Source organism: Gadus chalcogrammus, chromosome 16 (assembly GCF_026213295.1).
Source record: "Gadus chalcogrammus isolate NIFS_2021 chromosome 16, NIFS_Gcha_1.0, whole genome shotgun sequence".
NCBI lineage: Eukaryota > Metazoa > Chordata > Actinopteri > Gadiformes > Gadidae > Gadus > Gadus chalcogrammus.
Genome location: NC_079427.1, coordinates 2,634,998 through 2,661,873, shown reverse-complemented (window position 1 = coordinate 2,661,873; position 26,876 = coordinate 2,634,998). Strand labels below are relative to the sequence as shown.

Sequence of the window (26,876 nt, the reverse complement as noted above, 5' to 3'; positions counted from 1 at the left end):
TCTACTTCAGATTGATGTGGAAGAACCAGAGACGTCGGAGAACCCGAAGCGGTTGTTTGAGATCATAATATCGTCTGGAGGCTCACACAGCTTTTGACCGTGATAATATATATTATATGATATAGATATCTATTTATGATATGATATTAATTAGATGAAGAGCTCCAGGACTCCCGTGTGTTCTAGAATATTTACAGAACACGGGTAAAGGCTGTGTGCGCCTCACCATTGCGAAACATTCACTGTAAACAGAGTGCATGGTACCGTGGCTGCAAGCTGCTCAGGGCCACACCCCAACCCTCCTCCTTGACCCGCCTCTCTCCTCCTCATTTATATTAAAGCTACAGACACCAAAACAGCGCATTTGGGGAAATCTCAATGTGCGACTGCCTCGTAGTCAGAGGTGGGGGTAAGTCATCCATGTGCAAGTCACAAGCAAGTCTCAAGTCATAACCTTCAAGTCTCAAGCAAGTCCCAAGTCACTGTGGTGAGAATCAAGCAAGTCACAAGTCAAGTCATTGCTCAGATCAAGCAAGTCACAAGTCAAGTCATACAAAAATCTGATGATCTAACCCAGTTTCCACATTTAAAAATCGGTAAAGAGAGTGGTTCATAAGTTGAGTTTTATTTCAACATTAACAATAACAATGTCTTAACAATAACAATAACTCAAACTATTCAAAACCATTATGTGCATAGTTTGAAAATGTTTTTATGATCATTACCTCCAACCTATGAACAGAATCAAATAGAACCTCTAGGTAGCTGTATACGAGAACAGTTCAAGTCAATCACTCAATCTCCCTTGTTGTAGAATCTACATGTTGTAGAATATTATTTGCAACCAGGGCTCTACACTAACTTTTTTTTTCAGGAGCACTCGTGCCCCCAAATTAAAAATTTAGGAGCACAGGAAAAAAAAATGGGGGCACAGTAGGTTTTTGTTTAGAACATTTATTAGCGTGCAGAAATTGCACACACCAACAGCACCAAAGATGACATTTAGGCTACACAAACCAGCACCAATTTCCATCCACCGTACCAGGGTTATTGGGCTGGGTGCGATTTATATAGAAATCGGGACAGCGAGAATGCCTAGTTGACTCTTTGTGTTTCACCACAGCATCGCGTTTCAGATTAGGGTTCCCCGTTATAAACAGAGAGGAGCCTGCCATTGCCGATGGGGCTTCCTTACAAAATGTACAGAACATTTTCATGTTCTTAGCATCATAAACTAGCCACCCGAAATCCTTCAACCAGTCGGGGGTTGAATGTGTAGACATTATCGACTACAGTAACAGCATTAACTTTCTCCACGCAGTCTATTCATAATATTGTAATGACCACGGAAGAGGCAGTGAATGAAGTATTGATTAGACAGCGATTTAGATACCTAATAAACGTTGGAACACACAAGACATGTAAACCATAGCAACGTAGGTAAACAAACCCGCTAAACCCTCCCGCAGCGCTACGGCCATCCGGAGTCGCACAGAGCTTTTGGCCGTGATATTATATATACAATACAATTATATTAGATTATATACTATTCTATATAGAGCTCAGGGAGTCGCAAACTGCAACAATCACTTTCTCCTCCATGCTGCGGTTCACCCCGGACTGCACTGCAGGGAACGGTTGGCCGGTTGAAAACTGATAGGTTGTTACGTTACACACGTCACTCAGTGGCCACGCTGTTGAACGCTGATTGAGTGTCATCACGCGAATGTCGCGGCAAAGTTGAAATATTTCAACTCGAGCAAAAGTGGCGTGCTGCAATCCACCTGAAATCCATGTGAACGCGCTCGCCCGTGCCGGGCAAAAGTGTCGCGCTGCAAATGGAATCGCTGCTTTCGCCCCTTCGCGTTTGGTGTGAACACACAGTATAGTGCGCTGTGGAGAAGACACTGGCACGCGTGCTCCTGTTTTGTTTTTCTCGTTCGCACGCCAAAATATTCACTCGCAAATGCGAGTGAAATGGGCGCACTGTAGAGCCCTGTTTGCAACACATGGCATCAGACATGAAAAAAAAAGAATATTTTAAAAGTAATATCACACATAGTGTTGGAATGGGAAATAGTAATACACAAGCCTGAAAGCTGGAAGCAATCTTGCTGCCTCGCAACATACATCGACTTACAATGCATTGCATTTGCAAAAAAAAATATTTTACAGTACTTTGTCACTGAGTTCTGAATGATGCGGTCACATTATCACCCCACCATGGCTGAACACACGTTCAACAGGTGAACTTGATGCAGGGCCTGTCATAACTCTTACCTCCACCTTGAACAAAAAGACACTTACAACCACTGAGTTAGAAGTAGCCTACTGACATGAAAATTAAACAAGTTAATCATCTGTGGAACGGGCAGGGCTCGAAAAACTCCAGCCAATGACTTTCAGAACCACGAGTGGCATTGGACAGTACGTCAATCAAACAGTCGTACTGCACTCCCCTACCCCCGCTCCCCGCGCGTGACCTCTTCGTGCGCGTGCCCGTACTCAAAGCTCGTGACCCAGAGCAAGCTTCTGTTTGTTGTTATCCTGCGGTAGCTACTGGAGCTAGTTTACTAGCTAATCCACATTTGGACCTAGCACTAGAATACAACCCTAAACTCCAACCTAGCTAGCCTGGCTCACTCTCGCGTATCTGTGTTCGCGCTCGTGTGTGATTGCGCGTCCATGTACTTGGAATGGGTGGAGTCAGAGTCAGCGTTGAACGAGAGGGGGTAGGACCATCTGAGTTGCGTATTTTCAAAATCTGCTGGCGTATCGCAAATCACATATCCAACCTTTAATCTAACTTTAAAAAAGTCATTTAGAGTCATCTGTCTCAAGTCTAAGTCAAGTCTCAAGTCATGAAGACCAAGTCAAAGTCAAGTCGAGTCTTTTATCAGTGTTAGTCAAGCAAGTCTCAAGTCCTCAAATTTGCGACTCGAGTCTGACTCGAGTCAAGTCATGTGACTCGAGTCCCCCATGTCTGCTCGTAGTGGCTGTAATTCTGCACGACAGCTGAATTTCGGTGTTATTACTGTGTTAGGGGCCCACTAATATCTATATTAAAGCATCCATAAGGTAGCATGTCATGGGACCTTTAAGTATCAAAAGTAAGAGTAATTTGGTGTTATGTAGTTCCAATGTCTTGCTATGTCCTTTTGCTTAAATATGGCCATGGGGGCTCAATTTTAATATCTGGCACTCCATTATTGTGTGTTGGCTACAAAAGTCAAAAGTGACAGCGAAATTTGAAGGCTAAACAGAGATACGAGGACAGGAGCAAAGTTGGGAGAAACCCGCCCAAACTGCAAGAATCAAGATGTGTTCTGGCTGTTACACTTGCGGTGCACGCGCAGTCGCGCACTCATTTGAACCTGTCACTTTACTGTCTATGGTCACGCATGCTGCACACGGACAGACACACACCCACACAGACCAACAGACACACACACACATACTCGCGCTGGGGCAACGCAAGCCTCTCTCATCTCTCATCTTCGTCCGCTTATCCGGGGTCGGGTCGCGGGGGGAGCAGCTCAAGCAGGGGGCCCCAGACTTCCCTTTCCCGGGCCACATTGACCAGCTCTGACGGGGGGATCCCGAGGCGTTCCCAGGCCAGTGTTGAGATATAATCTCTCCACATAGTCCTGGGTCTTCCCCGAGGTCTCCTCCTCACTGGACGTGCCTGAAACACCTCCCAAGGAAGGCGCCCAGTGGGCATCCTTACCAGATGCCCGAACCACCTCAGCTGACTCCTTTCTAAGTAAAGGAGCAGCGGCTCTAATCCGAGTTCCTCACGGATGGCTGAGCTTCTCACCCTATCCCTAAGGGAGACGCCAGCCACCCTTCTGAGAAAACTCATCTCGGCCGCTTGTACCCGCGATCTCGTCCTTTCGGTCATCACCCAACCCTCATGACCATAGGGGAGGATAGGAACGAAGATCGACCGGTAGATCGAGAGCTTTGCCTTGCGGCTCAGCTCTCTTTTCGTAACGGTGCGGTAAAGCGAACGCAATACCGCCCCCGCTGCTCCGAAGCAAGCCAGCAAAGGTTATTTGCCATCCAGGGGCTCCTGACATCAAAGCTAATCTTAGGGTGCTGTCTTGCGATCAGACCACATACGGAGTTAGACTAGACGCACCAAACACAGACAATAGTCGCGCCAACATTGTTATTGAGTTCATAAGATAAAGGGAACTATCTTGTTTAAAAAGATGAACTACGTATTTATCTGGTGAACATAGACTGTTATACAGGCAGACTAATAACTCTTACAACTAGGAGACTTGAACTCAGCATGCAGTAGGGGTGTGACGAGATCTCGTGCCACGAGATCTCGCGAGATTAAACTCGACGATATTACCCGTCGCGTTAAAAATCGGTCTTGCGAGATTTGTGAGCTATCCAAACTTCTATTTGTGGCCTGTAGGGGCAGTAATGCGCCTTTGATACGTCTAGTCTGCCAGAACCTTACGAAGGAGAAGGAAAAGAAGGAGGGGAAGCAGGGGAAGCAGCCATAGGCAGCCAGAATGACGTCGGAAAATACCTGTATTACCGTCGAAGATGCCCCCGCCACTTTTAAATCATTTGTTTGGCATGGAAATTATGAATGGCAGTAGAGTGACTGATAAGACACGGACAATACCAAGTTGTCAGTGACATACTTGGTCAGACTCTGATGCACTATTTGCACTCTGTATTGATGGAGTAGAACTTTGATTTGGTTTTGCACATAATATTGTTTGGACTTGAAAAAAAAGAGAATTATTTAATTTAATTTACTTCAACTTTTATAAATTTTAGTTTTAGCTTCAATTTCATGAATGTTAAGAGTTATAATAAAACATTTCAAAATGCATGTGCAACTCGGTTAAATAAAAGTCTGTTGGTCCAGTCATATGTTTTGTCATTGTAGTTTTCTTAAAATCTCGTCTCGTCTCGATCTCGTGAACCGAATATCGTGTCTCGTCTCGTCTCGTGAGCTGAGTGTATCGTCACACCCCTAGCATGCAGCCTACGAGGCCATTTAGGTGGAAACGACGCCCCCCAGTCCATAGGGCCGGACAGATCAGACTTGCACGTTTTATTCAGCCAAGTTACTTAGGATATTATTCACTTATTTTCTTAGTCCCATATTAATTATCTGGTAAAGTGAAATGTATTTTGAAAGGAAGTTACTATGATATAGACTAGAGGGTTATGCAGGTTGACTCACTAAAACTAGGAGACTTCTACTCACCCAGCGTCCCGTCACTAGCAGGCTTTTTGAGGGGCGGAGACGAGGACCGCTCATCAGGAAGGCTCCCATGTCCGCTACTGCATGACAGCTTCTTCTTAACCGGTTTAGATCGATTCTGTACAAGTCCTGAAAGACAAATCAAGAGAATTTGCAAATGGAATTCATTTATTTTTCTACCACTACAATACAGGAAAAAAAAAAAAGGCTACTACTGGTAAACCAAACAGATTCAGTGTTTGATCAAAGTGCCACAACGGCCAAGCTGATTTCCCTATGTGTCCTACATTTCTATGGTTTTCATGTCAGCCTACATTAAGTACCATTTGAATATATACTGTGGGACCCCGCTGCCCGGATGAGCCGGATTCCAGGTACGGATCACACGGTTTAGCGAGGGTTAAGCCGCACTCGGCATTTATTGCATACATCTAAGGCAATACATTAAACTTGCGGTCTCTAGGGCCTCCGTGAGCCTCTTGCCGCTCATGGACCCGAGCGCTTCCTTCTCTCTTGGTCCCGTTCCCCCGAATGTCAGGCCTCATGCTCCTTTTATAATGGCTTCTCTGCCTCCGGCCAGGTGTCCCCCAATCTCGCTGATTGGGGAGAGAGAGATGCTCTTCGTCGCCACTCAGTGGGTGGCGGCAGTATACGCCGTCAATCACCCCACCTCGGACCCGCCCGGACCGAGGTTTAAGTGGCGGGATGCCACAATACAACAACATTACTATCATGCATCATGTACGTATATATTTAAACAATTGTATGAGTTATTAAGCAAAGTGATTTGCTTCTGAAGATTTCTCACACTGCTGGTGCAGTGTGAGAAGGTGAAACCCTCCCCCTTCTCACAGTCTCGCATAAGAGAAATTATTATTATTATTGTTATTATGATTATTATTATTATTACAATTATATTGTGTATTGTGGCAACCCCACGCCATTGGCCAGGGGCCAGCCGCTTCATCACCCTCCCTGTGGACGGGTGGTGGAAGGAAGATACCTCCCCCTCCACCCAGCTGCACTAGAGGGAGCATCAAGCGGGCCCAGGTAATCAAAAACATTGGGGGCACCTGGGGGACGGGGACGAGAGAGGAGCTTTAAGGGCAGGGGACAGGGGAGACGGGAGAGAGGGCTGACCGGGAAGAGACGTGTTGTTGACCCGACGTTACTAAACAGAACGTTTCCCCCCCCCAGGAGTAAGCCGGAGGCGTCGGGTGCTGTTTCCCCGCCGACCCCGAGGAAGGGCTGGACCAGGAGGTCCCGCACCCTTATTCCCGATTACGGAAGAACCTTAGTTTGTGGTAATGGAAGCTCAGGATCATGGCATCAGGGAATAGCCCAGGGGGTGTTGATATAAACAGCTGGTTTGTAAATATCTATAGGTTGTGCACAAGGTGTGGGTATATATGTATTTGGTGATTGTTTATTTAGTGTCATGTTTATTTGGCCCATATGGCCTTGATTGGTCCAATTCATTTCCCTATTTAAGGGCTGCCTCGTTTGGTGTTTGGGGGCTGAAGGTGGTGCTGGCTTGATGGGAGGCCAGTACGAGAGAGAAAATAAAGCCTCATTTTTCTTGTCCTGAGACAATTGCCCTCGTTTTTGCCCACACTCTCTGAATATGGTTGGCCGTATCCCAGATACGTGGGGCGACCACGCCGGTCCCTCACATGCAGATATAATTATTCGGGGAGCGGGTCTTTCTTCAGCACTGGGTCCACTTCTCTGAAGGAGTTTGTTCAACAACCAGGGAGCAGCAATGTTCCCTGATTAATGTATTTTTCTCATCTCTCATCTTTGCAGCGGGGCTGCTGCAGGGCGCTGGAGGAGCAGAGCCAGCGAGAGGAGCAGTACTGTTTGAGGAGGTCGGACAGGTTGAACGCCCAGCGGACTGGAAGGTCTGGTAAGTGTGGACTAGGACCTTGAAGTCAATGAGTGAGCCGATAGGGAGATGGTGGAGGTCAAATGATACTGGAGGGATGTGTTCGCTGACATACGTGGCTGAGAATCCGGGCAGCAAAGCTCCAGGCTAACTGCAGCCCATTGATGGATTTAGCAGATTCCCCCACAAGGAGGGCATTGCAATTGTCCAGAAGGGATGAGATGAGGGCATTGATGAACAGGTGATGGATTTTGTTCCAGAGGATGAAGAAGTTAACTTTGGTGATGTTTTTGGTGTGGTTCTCGAGGGATAGTTTTCTGTCCAGTATCACTCCCAGGTTGCGGACTGCACTGGAGGGGAGGACACCAACACTGTCCTAGCTTTGACACATAAGCTTTATCTAGGCTGACCACTAGGTGTACAAGGGAGGGGGGGGGGGGACTCAAACGCAAGGGGTTTGAGCAAACAAAATTGACATTGATTCTTAATACGGTGGGAATAGTGGCAGTTCAGTGCATTTTTTAAGTCCTGTTGGTGCTGCTCAACCATCTGTGTATGAATCGTCAGACCACTTTTCTTATATTGACGTTCCAGACGGCGGCCTGCCACTTAAAGTGAGCGGAGCTCCTTGTTAAAGCAGGGAGAGGATCTGGAAAAAGGAGACTGTGGGATTCTTCAGGGGGGCCACATCATCCTATACAGACTCAAGAGCAGAGTTGTAGTTGGTGACGGAGTCAGAAGAAGACTGGAGAAGATTTGTTAGGTCTGGGTTTACGGACTTGAGGTTTCTAAATTGTATGAGACGTTTCATTGTGATGGGTGGGTGGGTGGCGGGATTTAAGGCAGCATTTGATGAGTTTGTGATCCGACATCCCTGACACTGTCATCTAGGTTTGCTATGTCAAGCCCTGATGTTCATACTAGCTCTGGTATTTGTTACTTGCTGCGAGTGGCAAAATCAAAATGATGTTGTCTGCTCTGTAACCTGCGCTCTCTTCTGCACCACCTTGAATCTTAAGTGGATACCTTTTGAAAAAAATAATCCATTAGGTATTTACACCTGCTTTGAGTAGCCAATCCTTGATCATCTTTCTTTTTAGCCACTGCATGACTACTCGCGAGACCCTTCAGTCATGCATATGACTTTTGTTCAAAATGAGCCATAGGTTTAAAATGTGTATCCCAGAACCCCCAACAGGCCAAATAAAACCTGTTTTAAAATGTTAAAAAGATGAACTACGTATTCATCTGGTGAGCAACCATGATATATAGAGTTATACAGGTAGAATTATAACACCTACAACTAGGAGACTTCAACTCACCATGCGTGCTACGACTTTTTTCATGGGGAAATGACGACCCCAAGTCCATAGGGCTGGACGGCTCAGACATGGACAAGCTCCCCTCTTCGCTACTGCCTGACGTCATCAGACCAGCAAATTTATTCTTTACATGCTCTGAAAGACAAATAAATAGAATTGACGGTAACGCTTTATATTAAGGTCCTTGTAATAAGCCTTTGTTAATAGGTAATAAGAGACTTATTATAAGCTTATTAACCTTAATTGGTGTTAATAAGACTATCTATTAGGGATGGGCGTGAGGAATCGATTACTCGAGTACTCCTCGTTACAAATGAACTCGGTTGGTGGACAGGCAAACTTGAGTTTGCCTGTCCACCAACCGAGTTCATTTGTAACGAGGAGTACTCGACACAAACAAAGTTTTCTGAAGCAAATGTATCAATTTTCTGTGCGGCGCCACTAACGCATGCCTTGGGCACAAAGCAAGTGAAATGTATACAATTTCTGTGTGGCGCGTGCCGTGCCGTGTGCAGGCACGCCAGAATTCAAAAAGTTAAGAGATGGCGGTTAAAGCAAAGCGAAGAATTGAAATACTTTAAAGAAATAGGAGATCATAAGGTGAAATGTAAAATATGCCAAGCGAAATCGAGCTACCAGAGTTCTGCAAGTACTATGCTGCAACATATGCTCCTGAAACACAAAGGTGAGTTCGGGAAAGCAGACCCGCAGCAACCAAGTTTGTCGGCTATTTTCACCGCCGCAAGACGCAGCTGTAATCCCGGCCGTGTAGAGAAGATCACAACACTGAGTATTTCCATAGTCCATTTGCTGCCGTTTTATTTGCAGCTTTAAATTATTTGCAATGGTTATGGCTACTTGTTTCGTTTTTGTTTTTTTTAAACCGTTACAGGCCTTGGTTCGACGTGATTTAAATTGTGAGATGCATATTTATTTTTGTAAGGAAAATGAGTTTTCAACGTTTGCAAAAATAAATAATGAATACTCTGATAACTGACTGTTTTGATGGAGAATAAGCATTACATGTTTGGTTGGTAATATTGCCGTTCATCATTAGGCCTATTCCTGCTGCAGATGCGGTGCATTCTAAAAATAGATTAGATTAAACGAGTACTCGATTGAACCTCGAGGAATTCCTTCGATCACACGAGTTTGGAATTTACTACTCGTGCCCATCCCTACTATCTATAAGTGTTAATAATAACATTGGACATAATAAGCATGGTTCCCGCTTAAGATCATGACGTACCTGCAAAATGCCTAATTGGCAGTTTAATAAAGGATTTATTAACCGTAATAAGCATAAGAAATGCTTAGTAAAGGTTTTACAATTACATAATAGGTAATTTAGTAAGACTCATTAAATGGGTTTGTAAAGTGTTTATGAACTAACTATAAGAACTCGATCAGACCATTATTAATGTTTCTTATAAGTGCTTATAAAAGTCTTATAATCTCACAATAAACATGTTTATTATGTTATTATTAACACTTATTTATAGTCTTATTAACACAAATGAATGTTAATAAGCATATAATAAAATCTTATTACATATTAACTGAGGCTTATTACAAGGACCTTAATATAAAGCGTTACCGAATTACCGAAATATGTCTTCTGAAAAACACTGAAATGTAACATCTGGCTTCCTCAGATACTAGTTAAACATTACTGTGTCAGTGAGTGTTAAATTGTTTTAAAAATAACCCAAAGTTATACTCAACATGCGGGGAGTTTATTAAAAAAGACTATTTTCCAAGTCTGTGCTTTACCGGTAGGTCCATCCAGGAAGTAAACACTAGTCGATTACCTGCTACCTTAAATAATATAATAGAGACGCAAACCAATTTAAAACAGCCAAGTATAAAGATGGGAGATTGTTGAGTTACATTTTTTTTTAAGAAACTCCCGGTATGCTAACTAATTTGTCGTTGCTTGTTTCAGTAGGGACCCTCATCATGCTACTGCAGATGTTTGGTGCCATTTTGAGCAATATTAGTGGTTAAAAAATTCAGATTTGGTACGGTTCGCTGTGCCCCTAACCAATAACATGGAAGCCAAACATTGCGCCGGGCAAACTCTATACTCGATTTTCAATGAAAAAAGTATTAGGAGGGCTTATTTGATGGGTATACATGCCAAAACGAAGTCTCTGGGTTAAATTTTCACCGGAATTACACTTTATGATCCTTCCAGTATTGATTGAAAACACTGCAGCCGTAATCCACAAAAAATGTCTGCAATGTGATCATTATGAGCAAACGGCATCGACAATCCAAAACCCAAGTGGAATCTAGATGGAAAAAGTGTGTTGTTCAAAATTAGAGCAGCTTTTACTTCTTTGCCACCTACAGAGTTTGTCACGTACAATCATTCAAAACCCCCATGTTATTTCCCATTGACATTTGAATGATGGAACCAGGAGCCTCGGAGGCGGGACTTATTCTTCAGAGGTAAAATGGGTAAAAATTAAGTTATGTTGATAACAATTATATGCTTAGCTAGCTTGCTACATTTTAACAGAGTATACATGTAGTTTGCTAACAGTTAGCTGCCTGTGTTATAAAATCATGTTGTACAGAGTCACCTATAGAGGCCGGTCAAAGTGGCTATTTTAGCTACCACAATTAGCTACAAACCACATAGCTAACATTTGCTAGCTCTCTTGTGATTTCTTTGGGGAGTTAAATAGCTCTGTTGGAAGCTGTCAGTGATGTATTTGCTTTATTAATTTATCATGCTTAGGCTATATGGGTAAACAGCTTTTTTGGGATATGAAAAAATTGATGAAACTCGTTTGTGAGCCAGCTTTATAAACTACATTTAAATTTAGACAAACATGTATTCCCAGGGGGAAACATGTATAATAATATACATTTTTTGTGTGTGTGTGTGGTGTGTGTGTGTGTGTTTGTGTGTGTTTTTGCGTGTGCGTGTGTGTTTTTGTGTGTGCGTGTGTGCGTTTGAAATGAGTAGACTGGATGTCCAACTTAGAGTGTTTAACTCACAACATACCGCCACTGGCTCCCCACAGCGCTGTGTGCTTTCACCTTTGCTTTTTATCCTTTATACCAACATTTGTCGGAGCCAGTACGAAAATAGTTTGATTTTAAAGTACGCAGATGACTCGGTAGTAGTCAGCCTGCTTAGGGGTGGGGAGAGCAGCCATGGACCGGTTATAGATGACTTTCTTAGATGGTGTGATGACTCTTATCTTCAGATAAATGTGTCCAAAACAAAGGATATGTTCATTGATTTTAGAAGGCAGGCTCACAGTCAGGAGGCCCTCACAATAAAAGGTCAGACCATTAAACCTCGTATAAATATCTTGGGACAGTAATCAATTCCACCCTGAATTTTGATTTAAATTGTGAAGCTGTGTGCAAGAAGGGTCACCAGCGCCTGCACTGTCTGAGGAAGCTTTCCTCTTTTAACATAAACAAAACCATGATGTCTTTGTTTTATTGTGCTTTTATTGAGTCAATTTTAACATTTTCCTTAGCTTCATGGTTTGGAAACATATCTTTAAAAAATAAGAATTCCCTCAACAAGATTGTCAAATGGTCCAGTAAGTTCATTGGTGAGCCACAGCCGAACATGGAAGCCCTGTACACCAAACTGTTACAGAGGTTATCGCAATCCATTCAAAGTGATAACACCCATACATTATACAGTGCATTTCAGCTGCTTCCCTCTAGACAGAGGCTCAAAGTTCCCCAAAGCAGAACAAACCGCTACAGGAACAGTTTTGTTCCTGCAGCCATTATCTGTACTAATAAATTGTTGCAGCGCCACTGGTGGTGCATATCTTTGTTGCACTTTCCGATGTACTGAGCACCTCTGTGATTTTTGTCTGTGTGTCTGTCTTGTCTTCCGTGAACGCCCTTTTCTTGACCTGCAAACCAAATTTACCCACGGGTATGAATAAAGCAACCTTGAAAAGCTCTGTGTGCCTCCGGATGGCCGTAGCGCGGGGAGCTCTCGTAGGGCTTTGCGGGGTTTGTTTACCGGGTTTGCTATGGTTACCGGTCTTGTAAGGAAGCGCGCCAATTCTCGGTGCGCCAATTCTCTTCCGCACAGAGCAGAACTGTGGCCTATTTTACACTTTTTTATTTTCTTAATTATAATTATATCATTAATTTTTACAGAAATTTATTTTATTACTGAAAAAAAAACAGTGTTGCCGGTGTTGAGTAATCGGTGTTGGCCTCTACACCGTTAATACCGTATACCGCGGCAACCCTAACATGTAGGCCTGTCTGCCTAAGCAAGCCCACTGATTGTCGGCACACATGTGCGTGTGGGGGGGGTGGGGGGAGGGCCGGACCTGGGAGGATTCTCCCGGTGGCTATTAGTGCCCCACTCCGCCCCTGACCGTCGCGATTCCCATTGAAACGAATGGCGCAGTGACTAGTCTTCACAACGAGAGCTGGTAGGTTGTGAAAAATGTGGTATAAAGGCTGGGACGAATTTCGAATTATAAATATGGGTAATATAATGTAATTAATAATATTGAGCGCTATATAAATTAAAAAAAAATTATTACTATTATTATTATATTGAATTGTCCTGCAATGAGTTTAATTGCGCCATCTACTGTTACCTTTAAATCTCTATATATGATCTCAATTTAATAGGTAATAAGACACTTATTATATGCTTATTAACCTTAATTGGTGTTAATAAGACTATCTATAAGTGATAATAATAACATTGGATATAATAAGCATGGTTCCCGCTTAAGATCCCGTACCTGCAAAATGCATAATTGCCAGTTTAATAAAGGATTTATTAACCGTAAAAAAAATGCTCAGTAAAGGTTTAACAATGACATAATAGGTAATTTAGTAAGACTCATTAAATGGGTTTGTAAAGCTTTTATTAACAACTATAAGAAACTCAAGACCATTATTAATGTTTCTTATAAGTGCTTATAAAAGTCTTAGAATCTCACAATAAACATGTTTATTATGTTATTATTAACACTTATTTATAGTCTTATTAACACAAATTAATGTTAATAAGCATATAATAAAGTCTTATTACATATTAACTGAGGCTTAATACAAGGACCTTAATATAAAGCATTACCGAATTACCGAAATATGTTTTCTGAAAAACACTGAAATGTAACATCTGGCTCCCTCAGATACTACTTAAACATTACTGTGTCAGTGAGTGTTAATTCTTTTTAAAAATAACCCAAAGTTATACTCAACATACGGGGAGTTTATTAAAAAAGACTGTTTTCCAAGTCTGTGCTTTACCGGTAGGTCCATCCAGGAAGTAAACACTAGTCGATTACCTGCTACCTTAAATAATATAATAGAGACGCAAACCGATTTAAAACAGCCAAGTATAAAGATTTAAGGCAGCATTTGATGAGTTTGTGATCTGACATCCCTGACACTGTCATCTAGGTTTGCTATGTCCAGCCCTGATGTTCATACTAGCTCTGGTATTTTTTACTTGCTGCGAGTGGCAAAATCAAAATGCTGTTGTGTGCTATGTAACCTGCGCTCTCTTCTGTACCACCTTGATTCTTAAGCAGATAGCTTTTGAAAGAAATAATCCATTAGGATTTTACAACTGCTTTGAGTAGCCAATCCTTGATCATCTTACTTTTTTAGCCACTGCATGACCACTCGAGAAACCCTTCAGTCATGCATATGACTTTTGTTCAAAATGAGCCATAGGTTTAAAATTTGTATCCCAGAACCCCCAACAGGCCAAATAAAACCTGTTTTAAAATGTTAAAAAGATGAACTACGTATTCATCTGGTGAGCGACCATGATATAGAGAGTTACACACATATAGACTTATAACTCCTACAACTAGGAGACTTCAACTCACCATGCCTGCTACGACTTCTTTCATGTGGAAATGACGACCCCAAGTCCATAGGGCTGGACGGCTCAGACATGGACAAGCTCCCCTCTCCGCTACTGCCTGACGTCATCAGACCAGCAGATGTAATCTTTTCATGCTCTGAAAGACAAATCAACAGAATTGGCGGTAAGGCTTTATATTAAGGTCCTTGTATTAAGCCTTTGTTAATAGGTAATAAGACACTTATTACATGCTTATTAACCTTAATTGGTGTTAATAAGACTATCTGTAAGTGTTAATAATAACATTGGACATAATAAGCATGGTTCCCGCTTAAGATCCCGTACCTGCAAAATGCATAATTGGCAGTTTAATAAAGGATTTATGGTAAGACTTTATTTGAAGGTATCTAAATAAGAATGACATGTCACTGTAATGACTATGACATGACACTGTCATGAACTTGTCATAAACGGTATAAACATGTCATAAACATTTATGACTTCTGTCATTAAGTGTCATTCGGTGCATAACAGCGACTACAGTGATGTGACGGTAATCACCGATATGAGTCCCGTGTGTCTTGTGATATTTAGGCCTACCTGCCCAGGAGAGGGTAGGACAGCAGTGCATTTTCACCGTGCATAAAAGTGAAAATGTTAAACTTTTGGCGGTGGTCCCAGGGCAGCCTAGCCTGGTTCTACCAGACTCTCGTACTTCACTTCATTTCATTTCATTTGTACAGAGAGTCTGGACCTAATCAATTGACAAACGTTAACTCACTTGAAGGCGGGTGTCTGTTGAAGTTTAAAATGATTGGATCTGCCCAGTGCCACTCTGGATCTGCCATAACCAATCGCTAACGTTTGGTTGTGACGTATGTCATGCGCTGGGAATCACGCGCAGGTTGTACACAAACCAAACACCTTGCGCGTCTGCACGAAAATGTCCGTCAACGACAGCTGCAGGTTTTGTTCGCCGAATTTAATTTATCAGGGAAAAATTGCACATTGTAAATCAACATTTTATAGTAAGGCCAGAGATGATGTATGCAGTCAACTTTCGAAGCTGGGTCTAATCGTTGACAACACGCCATCGTCATTGTTCTCAGACACGCCCTCTGTTCGCTGATTGGGCGCCGCTGTGGCGGCCCCAGAAAACCAAATTACATACAGCAGGTCCAGACCTAGTACTGAAGGGAAATTCAAATTGAGCGGAAGTACTTAGGCGGGCGGAGCCAGGCTAAGGGCAGCCCCGCTCGTCGGCTGATTCAACGTGTCTAATAATCCTACTATCCGATTGAAACACCAACAATGATCCAAAGAACACAACACCACGAAGAAAAAGTGTACCTCTCTGTCCGATGATGGCCTCCTCGCTGTTCAAATCCTCTGCAGTAGGATTTGCCATAGAAAGGATAATGTGTCATGAATCTTACGATGCAAACCACAGAACAAATTCAAATTGTGTCCATTGATTACCTTCTGTGATTGTAGCAGACCACAAAGGTTTGTCACAGTCCGAGCCCATGAGAAATAATCTGAAAGGAGGATGCTCATCGAAGCGTGCTTCAGAAAATCCCTTCTGGCCTATTTTATCAGTGTTGAAATTCAGTTCCTGTTAAACACACACACACACACACACACACACACACACACACACACACACACACACACACACACACACACACACACACACACACACACACACACACACACACACACACACACACACACACACAGGTAGATACAATACTTTCTTTCTGAATTGCACAAAACCTTTCATTGCAGATTTACATGTAAATGAGAATAAACGGCAGCAAAATACATACTGAAGGTTCAACTTTCCCTTCTGGCTCGCTTGTGAGGTGGTAGTTCTTCCCGGCCACCAGCTGGGAATTACAGTTGGCCGGTTTGTAAATCTTGATGCATTTCTTCCTGTATTTGTTCACCTGTTCTTCAATAGCCTGCACACACAGGAACAGGAGGGGCAGGACCCAATGGTCAGAGAGGGAGGAAGAGTGAGAGGGAGGTATTAATATGAGAGATAGTTAGTTATTTTCAAGATGGCAGATCACAGAAGCAGAAAGATCGATGAGCCCTCAAGAGAGGAGGTTAAACTGAATTATCTAGCCACGCCTAGTGCAGTCTAGCCTAGCCCAGCCCATCCTAGCCCATTTCAGGCTAGCCCAGTCCAGATAAGCGCATTCTAGGCTAGCCCAGACCAGTTTATTTTAGTCTCACCCAAGTTCTCCCGCCCCTAGTTTAGCCCAGTTATCCCAGTTTGGTCTAGCACAGTTTAGCTCATCTTAGCCTATCCCAGTTTAGTCTAGTCTGTCCGTCTATCAATGAATCTGTTTATCAACACACAGGGACTCTCGTTCTATTACTTAATCGTTATCCATTTTTCTTAGTCACCTTGAACTCAGAACTGCTGTTCACGCCCAAATACACTTGGAAGAAGTATTTGTGGTTCCCCTCCTTGTAAACCAGCAGAGCCCCGTGGTGCTTTGCCGGCTGACTGCTCGGAATGATGGGACCCACACGAGAAAGCGAGGACACGGGCCATTTAACATGGCTCGTCGTGAAGTCCACCGTCGACTCAATACTGCTGTCATGGCTGCCCTTTACGTGCAGAACACTGAAGCTCAGCTCATGCTCAGGTTCTGTTGAAACGTTAACATAACATAACATTATTGTGGCTGGATGGGGAATGATAATTCAGATTGTAAAGTAAAGTAAAACTTTACATTAGTAGTTCATTGTTGTTGCAACAGTGGTCTTGCTCATTTTTAAAGAGCCAGCATGGATCTTGTAAAATGCTCCATGGTAATAACTCATAGATTTGACAATTGGCATTGCATTGCATATTTTGTCCATTTAAAATAATACAAATATGACTATAATTCCAGTTCAGTCAAAAAACTATTATTCATTCAAATGTCCAAATATGCAGGATCAAAAGTTGTGTGAGTCAGCCCAATTTGAAACCAAAACATTTACAAAATGGTTGGTCAACAGAACACTGCCAAAGCTGAGTCAGTTCAGCACGCAGAGATTCTTAGTATTCAGCCTATGAATGCCCCCACCCCACAGTCAGAGTGTGTTCTTACCAGGAAGGCACAGAGAGTGTGGGAAATGGATAAACTTGAGCACAGATAAATCGTTGTTGACCACATCCACATTCCAAATCGATCCAGCAGGTCTCCAGGAGTCTTTGAGGAACTCAGAGGATTCAGACCAGGACAGGACCGAGTAGCGGACCAGAGCCTGCTCCGACACTTCAAACACCAGACCTGTAGCCGAACACTCATAGGTCCCCTCGCCTTCCAGCTGTACCCTAACACACACACACACACACACACACACACACACACACACACACACACACACACACACACACACACACACACACACACACACACACACACGTTACAAGAGAATCTGTTTGCGTTGTATTAATCTGATAACCCCATGGGACTGGTGTCAGGACTGAATGTCACTCACTCAAAGTTCCACTTGGAAATATCCGTTGGGGTAACCTTCTCATACTCAGGACTCTGTAAAAAGTAGAAGCAAACAACAATAAAGAGCATACTGAATTTATGTAATGTACATTTAACATAAAGGTATATATTTTGTTGAAATTCACCTGCTGAGATGCTTTACATTTTTCACAATGTGACTTGAAGTGCATCTCCTCTGTCAGGATGAATAATTATTGTCAGTAACAAAACCGACAGCATGTCCAGTGCGAGAGTAATGTGTACATTAAGCGCTCCAATAACAGTTGGCCTCATGATACACTGGCAGGCAGCATTCCTGGTTCAGTGAACCAGGATATTTTTTTTAACCCCCAGTGAAATACTTCTGTTGTCAGATCACCTCGTCATTGAGACTCAAAGCTCAATGGAAGAGTGACACTGCTCACCTTCATCCTCTTCATCATCTTCATCAATCTCAGCACTGGCGTCTGGAAAAAAGACAAAATAAGTAGGGACGGTGAGAGGGAGGTTTGGAGAAGCCTGGCGGTATGTAGCGTGAGTGAAGAACCAGAAGAACCACGACTCTTACCAGAATCAGAACCGTCCTCCTCTTCACACCTGTCCACCACGGACATGCTTGCTGTGTCTTCGGTGAGACTCGTCCCTGTGAAAGGGGGATCAATCAAACTCTGAAATGTCTGACAGCACCTCCTCAACCAATCACGGGGAGTTTAGTTGAAACCTCAAACCATGGCTTATTTCCATATATATACACAAAGTCATTGTTTGTTACTGTTGCGTGCAGAGCAGCTTCCCCTATGCGTTCACTATCGAGGCAAACAGCGGATCAGAGAAGCAATTTGAAGCATACACGGGCAGCAGCGGAGCACACGGGATGCATCACATTAGAAATGTATTTGATGCAGCATCATGCCAGCAAACCATTCGTTACATCAATGTCACCTAACACTCTGACTGGTGGCAGCGCAACTATTACACACAACACTGCATCATGCCAGCAAACCATTCGTTACATCAATGTCACCTAACACTCTGACTGGTGGCAGCGCAACTATTACACACAACACTGCCAACACACTACTTGGCACATGCACATTTTGTGTGTGTGTGTGTGTGTGTGTGTGTGTGTGTGTGTGTGTGTGTGTGTGTGTGTGTGTGTGTGTGTGTGTGTGTGTGTGTGTGTGTGTGTGTGTGTGTGTGTGCGTGCGTGCGTGCGTGCGTGCGTGCGTGTGTAAACCCTCCAAAGCTCGACACTGCAACGGCACCAGTGTGCAGTTAGTATTGTGTAAGCAAACCATTCATTACAACGATGTCAGCTTCAACTCTGTAGTTGTGGCAGTGCACCTATGACACAAAACACACCTTTTTACATTACGTTACATTTATTTTGCCGACGCATTTGACCAAAGCGACCAACAGTAATTGTTGTCAACCATGAAGATACAATGAGAGTAAATACAATTAATAAAATAAGCAAACTGCTTCAAGTGCTCCATTATTGAAGCAAGAGATTAATTTATGGGACAAGCCCATAAGGCGAAGCCTAGACGGCTACGCCTACAATCATAGAACTAGAGTTATAATATCATAACTATCGATATACGCCTCGTGCCCACTGCCTCCGTCCGTTGACTGATCCCCATTGACTTTGAATGGGGACAGACGCGCAATGCATTGTGGGTCCGTGCGCTGAAGGCTCCGTCAAAAAGTTGAAAAATGTTCACCTTTTTCGGCAGCGACGGATCAGTCATCCAATCAGATCACGTATGCAAATGTAAGCACTGCGACACTACTCAGGCTCTGACGACCCTGGAAACCTCCCCCATCCGTCAGCCACGCCTTCTGAGTCCTTTGACCGACGGTGCAGTGGGCACGAGGCGTTAGGGGAGAACGAATAGGTAGCCCCGCCGAGAGGACCGGGCCTAAGCCCGGGACTCGAAGTAGGGCACGATATTATTCTCATACGCGCTAGATACAATTCCCTCCCTTTTGCTTCATAGTTACCATACCGAAATAAGCCTACTTTAACAAATAAAGTGAGTTAAAAGCGACCAAGGATTGGACTACTTTCTTCAAAAAGTAACGTAGCAGAACGTACATGGTATAAGTTGTAGTTTACTGCATGGACTGGAATGTATCTGTTCCAAATTATATGGTAATAACGTGGGAACACCATGGAAACAAACGGCTTCGTACCCAGTATTTAAGAAGATGTACCATGACACTAGAGGAAAACTGTTCCTGCGGAGGTTGTTACCAGGTAAGTCATTCCATAGTTTCTAAGGTAAATCTAATAAACCGTTTCTAAATCGGTGTTGCTATTAATAATATCTACGTAGGAAATAGCACTAATAAAGTGCTATGCTAATTTCTAGATAGTACATCATTAAACTTGTGCTGTTACCAACCTTGGATAACTACAAGTGTAACTTGAATTGATAGGTGTTTCTAAGAATGGGTTGCCTAAATTCCTAGGAAGTACAAAACAATATCTGAGTTATTACCAACCTAAAACAGTTACAACTATACGGTACTTAGTTGAGTTCATGGGTAATAGTGGAGGTCTTACTTAGTACTTCAGCTGTATTCCTCTGTATTTACCTTCTTATTACCAGTGGTAATTACCCAGTAATACACTATGATTTACCATATATTTACCGGGTAATTCCTCTGTATTTACCTTCTTATTACCAGTGGTAATTACCTAGTAATACACTATGATTTAACATATATTAAATATGCTTATCAAAGAGGCTGCCCTCTCAGCACCTCTCTGCACTCAAGAGATGCAGACCTTACAAAATAGTAATTAGTTATTTTCAAGTAACAATCTGTCTGAAACTAAACCTTCTCCTGGTGCGTGGTATTTCAGTGTACTATATTTGCAACATGTCTGCTTCCTCTTTAACTCAATAAGTCTTCATGAAAGGAAACGTAAGGGATTTTCCAATAATCTACATGGGCCTTACAGAATTTATTGATTTGAAGGGAGAGAAGTGTGTTTCATAAAAGTTATTTAAGTTAAATATTAAGGAATGAAGTTAACATTTTGAGGTAAACATATCTTAATGCATAGGATGTATTGTATGCATAGATTCCTTTTAAAGCAGCTAACACTTTTTATTCTTTTGCTTTATTTGTGTTTAACAGGTTGGTGCAAGTATTCCTATCTTCTTGTCCAGTCTCGAACCTACTCAGCCCTTGCTGCTTTGCGTAGGCCAACAGAAAAACAAGATCCAGAAGTTCTACGTCATTATGGACGGCAAGGCAATTCCACGCAGAGCACAAACATCAGACGCTGCATTTGACGAGCTGTTTAAGACACACTTTGTCGTTGGAACGTCATATAGTGAGGCACTTGATGGTTTCTACGCATTCGTACAAACAGCTGTCTACAACATGGATGTTGGTACGATCGGAGAAAAGCCAAGAGTTAGGGAGCTTAGGGCTAGGTTTCTTCATTTGAAGAAGTAACCTGCTGTACAATTATGTTGACTTGTTATGTTTGGAAAAACATCACATCCCAATTCATATTCCATTGTCGGCATTTGAAATGTCATCACAGCCTTTATCCTGGAAAATACTTGCGCTTGAATTGTGCAGAGAGTGGATGTTCATCAATGCTTGGAACTTACTCTGGCTTTAAAAAATATTGAGTTCAGGTTCATGTAAATTAGGCTCCATCCAGTTCTAGTGAACTAAATGAAGGGAGAGAAGGGAAAGGGGGTCCCTCTGAGTTGCACAGTGGATGTGATGCTGAGGTTCCACACACACCTATGAAAATGGGTTAGAGAATCAGTGCTCGTCTGAGTCTGAGATTAATTTGAATTATATGTGCGGGTCTTTAGTTGCACAGCCGCAAGCCAAAATGGTGTCTCATAGTGCAGTTCAAGCGGTAGTTGAGACAATTGAGGAATTGGTTGACGAAATACAAACCAAAACGAAGGAGACCATTCTTTGTAATGCTCCATCAGAGCTTTCTGAGACAGTTGAGAGATGTTATCGATCAGTTGAAAATCCACCAACAAAATTGAATACAGGAGCTAAACGTCAAAGATACTATGGAGACAAGTAGAAAATGGTGCAACCAGTAGAACATGTTCCAAGTGTGAGATTTGATGTCAGACGTGACAAAAAAACTGGGATGTACAGCCAAGTCCCTGTGACAGATAAGTTCATCTATGTCCCAGTCCTAAAAACTATCCAGTCAATGTTCAGTAACAAAGAAATACTAGAGGCCTTTCAGCACACAAAAGGAAAAACAGATGGGTTTTATGAGGACATTGGTGATGGGGAATATGTGAAAAGTAACAGATTATTTGGTTTTGATGAGAATGCATTACAGCTTCAGTTATACTATGACGATTTTGAGAGCTAATCCTTTGGGGTCCAAAAAAGAGATCCACAAACTTCGTTACATGTATTTTATTTTGAGGAACCTCCCTCCAAAATGTAACTCTGTACTGATGAACTACTTTTGCTTTTTCACACGGATGACATCAAAAAGTAGTTTTGATGCCATTCTGAAGCCTCTATTGGATGATTTGAAATGTTTGGAGACAGATGGTGTACATATCCCGGTATCTGATTACCCAATAAAGGGGAGCGTTGTGCAGATCACTGGAGACAACCTTGTACTTCATAGTCTATTAGGATTCGTTGAATTATTCAGTGCCACATACTGTTGTCGTTTTTGTTTAGCAGACAAGGATGCTTTTCAGAGGATATTTTCTGAAGTTCAACCTGGCGTTGTATTACGTTCTAAAGAACTTCATTCTCAACACATCAGCAGTTTGAGAGAAAATCAACAGTTATTGTCAAGTTTTGGTCTGAAAAAATAATGTTTGTTGAATAGACTTAGCTATTACCATACTTGTGATAACTTTGCTGTGGACATTATGCATGACACACTGGAAGGTGTTGCCCAATACGAACTGAAACTTGTTTATCAGCACTTGATTGATACAAAGAACGTCTCAGTCACTGATCTGTTTGAACAGATTCATGCTTTCAATTATGGAGGGATGTGTCGGTGGCGACTGATTCGTTACAACGAACGAATCCCGAACGTCAACGACAAGAACTGGTTCCCCAAAACAAGAAGAACTGGTTCTTTGATTCTTTTTTTTTAACATCAACCAAACATATGGTCACGTAAATAAAATATACAAACGAACAGAGCTCCGTCTCCCCGCGACTTATATTGATTGAGTCTACAACTTCCTCAAAGATTCAGCCAATGAGAGGTAGCAATGGTGTTGGAATGGCACCTGGGTAAACCAATGACAAGGCGGTACCGTCGAATATGCGCGCTTTCTCTCTCTGACGTATCTTGGGTCATACCATTCGACTCATATATCCCCCTACATTTTTTCGAAAATAGACTTGACCTCCATCTGTTTATTGGATAAACGCATTTCCCAATCCCAGGAGTCTTTGCTCCATTCTACGTCAATTTAAGAACAAACAAAGAAATTAAACTGCAGTTCGTATTTTTTATTTATGACCATGCAAGTTCTGTAATGCCTGAACAATGAAGAATTAAATGTAAAGTAAAATAAAATTATAAATGTAAAACCATGAATGAAATATAGAGAGTAAGCAAGTGGTATAAATATTGGTGGGACATTCGACATACTAAATAGCAGGCATCTCCAAACGGCGGACTGCGGTCTTGACGGTCCTATCCGGACCCACGACCAATTAAAAAAATATATATATATAAAAAAAGTTTTTTTATTTTTAATTTTTTTTAAGATGTAATCTGACGTAACAAACTAATCAAAACGAACGAATCAAATAAACGAATCGTTATAGTGAACTGAACTGAAAGAACTAGTTCCCGGAAAAGAATCATTTTGCCCATCCCTGGATACCTAGAAAGAAAAAAACGGCCAAGTGCTTGGAAGATGGACAGGGGCGGATGGTGTATAGGGGCGATTTGGGCGACGCACTACCAACTGGGAGAAAGAGGATTTTTTTTCTAACAAATTCTATCACAGCAAAAGTAGTTTTCAGTTTTCTAGACATATTATCTGTCATTATCCAATCAGAATCGACAGATTCAAGTCGCGTTTCAAATGGTCCCGCCTCTATGGGCGAATTCATTGACGTGGAAAATCCCCCAAGCATTCTCCCATTGACTGTCATGTTAAATCTTATTTTTTCGGAAATTGAGCCTTCAATGCATTTTCAATGGAGATTTGGGACTCGCCCCAACGTGCTTGCGTCATACGTTACTGAGCAAAGAGCGCGAAGGGACATCTTCGATCAAGTCACTTTCTAATTTCAACATGGCTGCTAATGTGTGCAATTCCGTTGCGTCTCTGAAAGAAGTTCCTTTTAGTCGACGATCCAATTCAGACAAAGTTAAGCTTAATTTGATCATGCAGCAAGCTACCTCCCGCATCAAAAAAGTTAACGTTTTATTTTCCGATCTGAGCGGTATCGCGTCATTCTTTTCCCGGTCACCGAAACGGTGCAGCGTTCTGGACAAGATTGTTTCACGAAGACTGCCCAGAACTTCATCTACAAGGTGGAATTTTAACAGCAGGATCGTGAACACTGTGTACGAGAACCGAGATGTACCACTGTACCACGTTATCATGAGCTACAACCTCCAGGAGACATTCTCTGAGACTGAGTTTGTTGAACATTCTCATAACTACTCCTATGACAACAGCTGAAGCTGAGAGATGTTTCTCAACTTTGAAAAGAATTAAGACATTCCTGCGAAATTCAATGGGCCAGGAACGTCTGAATGCACTGGCCATGCTCTCCATGGAGAGGGAACTAGTCCTCAACATGTGATTTCAATGAGAAAGTCATTGACCGCTTTGCTGCACTGAAGGAGACGAGCAAATTTTCAGTACAAGTTATGTAGTCTCTCTCTCTCTCTCTCTCTCTCTCTCTCTCTCTCTCTCTCTCTCTCTCTCTCTCTCTCTCTCTCTCTCTCTCTCTCTCTCTCTCTCTCTCTCTCTCTCTCTCTCTCTCTCTCTCTCTCTCTCTCTCTCTCTCTCTCTCTCTCTCTCTGGCCAAACACTTTTTTTTTTCAAATGCTCAGTAAAGAACTTCAATAATTTAACCAAAACATCACTCACACATGGCCTTTTACTGGGAAACATTAACTTCGAAAGTTTTGAACATGGACCAATATGTCTAGAGATGGTTTCTTATTTAGAGGGATGTGAAATAATATGTGACTGTCATGAGCTTAGTGTCCATAATGATGCTCACTACTAATTGGTTTAAATGTTTTGGAAATGAACATCACGTGGGTTTGTTTATCTGCCGTGGCCTTGAATCTGATATGCCAGTTGTTTGTTTTACTATAAAGCTTTTGATATGCAATATGCTTATAATTCTGATGGAAACATGTATTTGATCCCTCACTGTCACCTTTTCTAATTCTGTGCTATATTGTAACCTTCATTTTCCAATAAATAATATGACGGTTGACAGCTAAACTTGTATGTTGTGTCTTTTTAGAGATAACTAACAATTATTTCCATTAAACTTTGTTTTATTAATTATTTTGGATCACTATTTATAGTTAAATTAACACTAAATTAGATTTGAAGTTTAACTCTGCAGACTACTGCAATGAGTTAAACCAACACTTTCTTTTGTTAGTTTGTCACTATGAACATATTAACACTATTTAGAGTTAAATTAACACTAAATTAGATTTGAAGTGTAACTCTGCATACTAGTGCTATGAGTTAAACCAACACTTTCTTTTGAGATTGGGACAAAATAAACACCAGGATAGAATTAAAATTGACTCGGACAGATTCAATTTAACATTATGGATTTTGCTGTGTAGGTTTTTGAGGCAGATTTGTTCAACATGAGGATATGCATGTGTGAACGAAGTTGAGTCACCGCTGTATAGGTCAAAGGGGTCATGAGACATGCTTGTTGAAAGTTTGCATTTTTGCTATAGCGCCACCTTTGGGCCAATCAGTGTAATATTTCTTCTCTGTTAATCTTGAATCAGCCTCTACAGATGTAGAATGTGTGAGCGGTTTAGGCCGTGAAAGTGAAACGTGGTGGAATAATAATAATAAAACCAACCATTACAATAGCTTGCCTCGCACTTCGTGCTTGGCCCCCTAATACTAACTAGGACTGCAAGCCACCCCGAGGTATTCACAGCCCGCACACCGCCGACCCGAGCGATTCACAGGGCACGTCATGATCCCAGACGCAACTATGCTTCCAACAGGGGCGGGTCTTTTTTCACACACACACACACACACACACACACACACACACACACACACACACACACACACACACACACACACACACACACACACACACACACACACACACACACACACACACACACACACACACACACACACACACACACACCTTACTGCCAAGAACTATGGCTGACCAAGTTTTCTCCAGTCTTGGTCATTTGAGAAGCTATAGAAATGGAATGTGTGGGTTCCAGAAAATGTTGACCTCCAGAAAAAGTTTATATTCGAAAATATACGTGAGTCATGCGAATGATGTATGTTTGAAACAAGACATAGGTTTAGAATTGATATCCCAGAATCCCCAATAGACATTCCAGAAAGCCACACACCTTTGACCTTGTTTAAAAAAATAAAGTATGTATTTATAAAATAAGGTCTTCTTATGTTATATGATCAATTATTTATCTGGTGTGTGTGAATGTATTTTGACAGAAGGTGTCCACTATCAGGAAATAATGGACGACGCGGAGGCGTGAACTGTCCGACGCGCACCTCGAAGGGCATTATCCCGCTTATACCTCGGTCACTTGCCAAAGAAAATGAATTAAGACCATTCATTTATATTTTCATGCGTTTTACAATCCAAATATAAAGTTTTTCACAAGTTTTTCATAACTTTGTTTCCCTGGTAACGCCTGAGGGTTTGAATAATACCTGGAACAATCATTACCCTCCCGTAAGGTTCTTATGCAACGGAAACGTTGTTCACTCCTCCAGTAAATAGGACGTATTTATAATTTGAAATTAGGGTCTATAGCGTATAACCGCGTTGTCTGATTACATTTTTCACAATTTACCAGCTCTCGATTTGAAGGCTGAACAGACAT

The 26,876-nt window shown here is 42.2% G+C and overlaps 1 protein-coding gene across 1 annotated transcript in view; it reads right to left on the bottom strand.

The window, feature by feature from the left end:
* The window catches only part of LOC130405754 (uncharacterized), a 164,063-nt gene that overhangs the window by 28,342 nt on the left and 108,845 nt on the right, over positions 1-26,876 (bottom strand). Inside the window, exons 14-20 of the mRNA XM_056610933.1 lie at positions 16,692-16,939; positions 16,106-16,240; positions 15,756-15,891; positions 15,627-15,665; positions 14,299-14,433; positions 8,444-8,578; positions 5,240-5,365 (exon numbers count right to left, since the gene is read on the bottom strand). Of these exons, the coding sequence (XP_056466908.1) occupies positions 5,240-5,365; positions 8,444-8,578; positions 14,299-14,433; positions 15,627-15,665; positions 15,756-15,891; positions 16,106-16,240; positions 16,692-16,939 (954 nt within the window). The remainder of the gene's footprint in view (positions 1-5,239; positions 5,366-8,443; positions 8,579-14,298; positions 14,434-15,626; positions 15,666-15,755; positions 15,892-16,105; positions 16,241-16,691; positions 16,940-26,876) is intronic.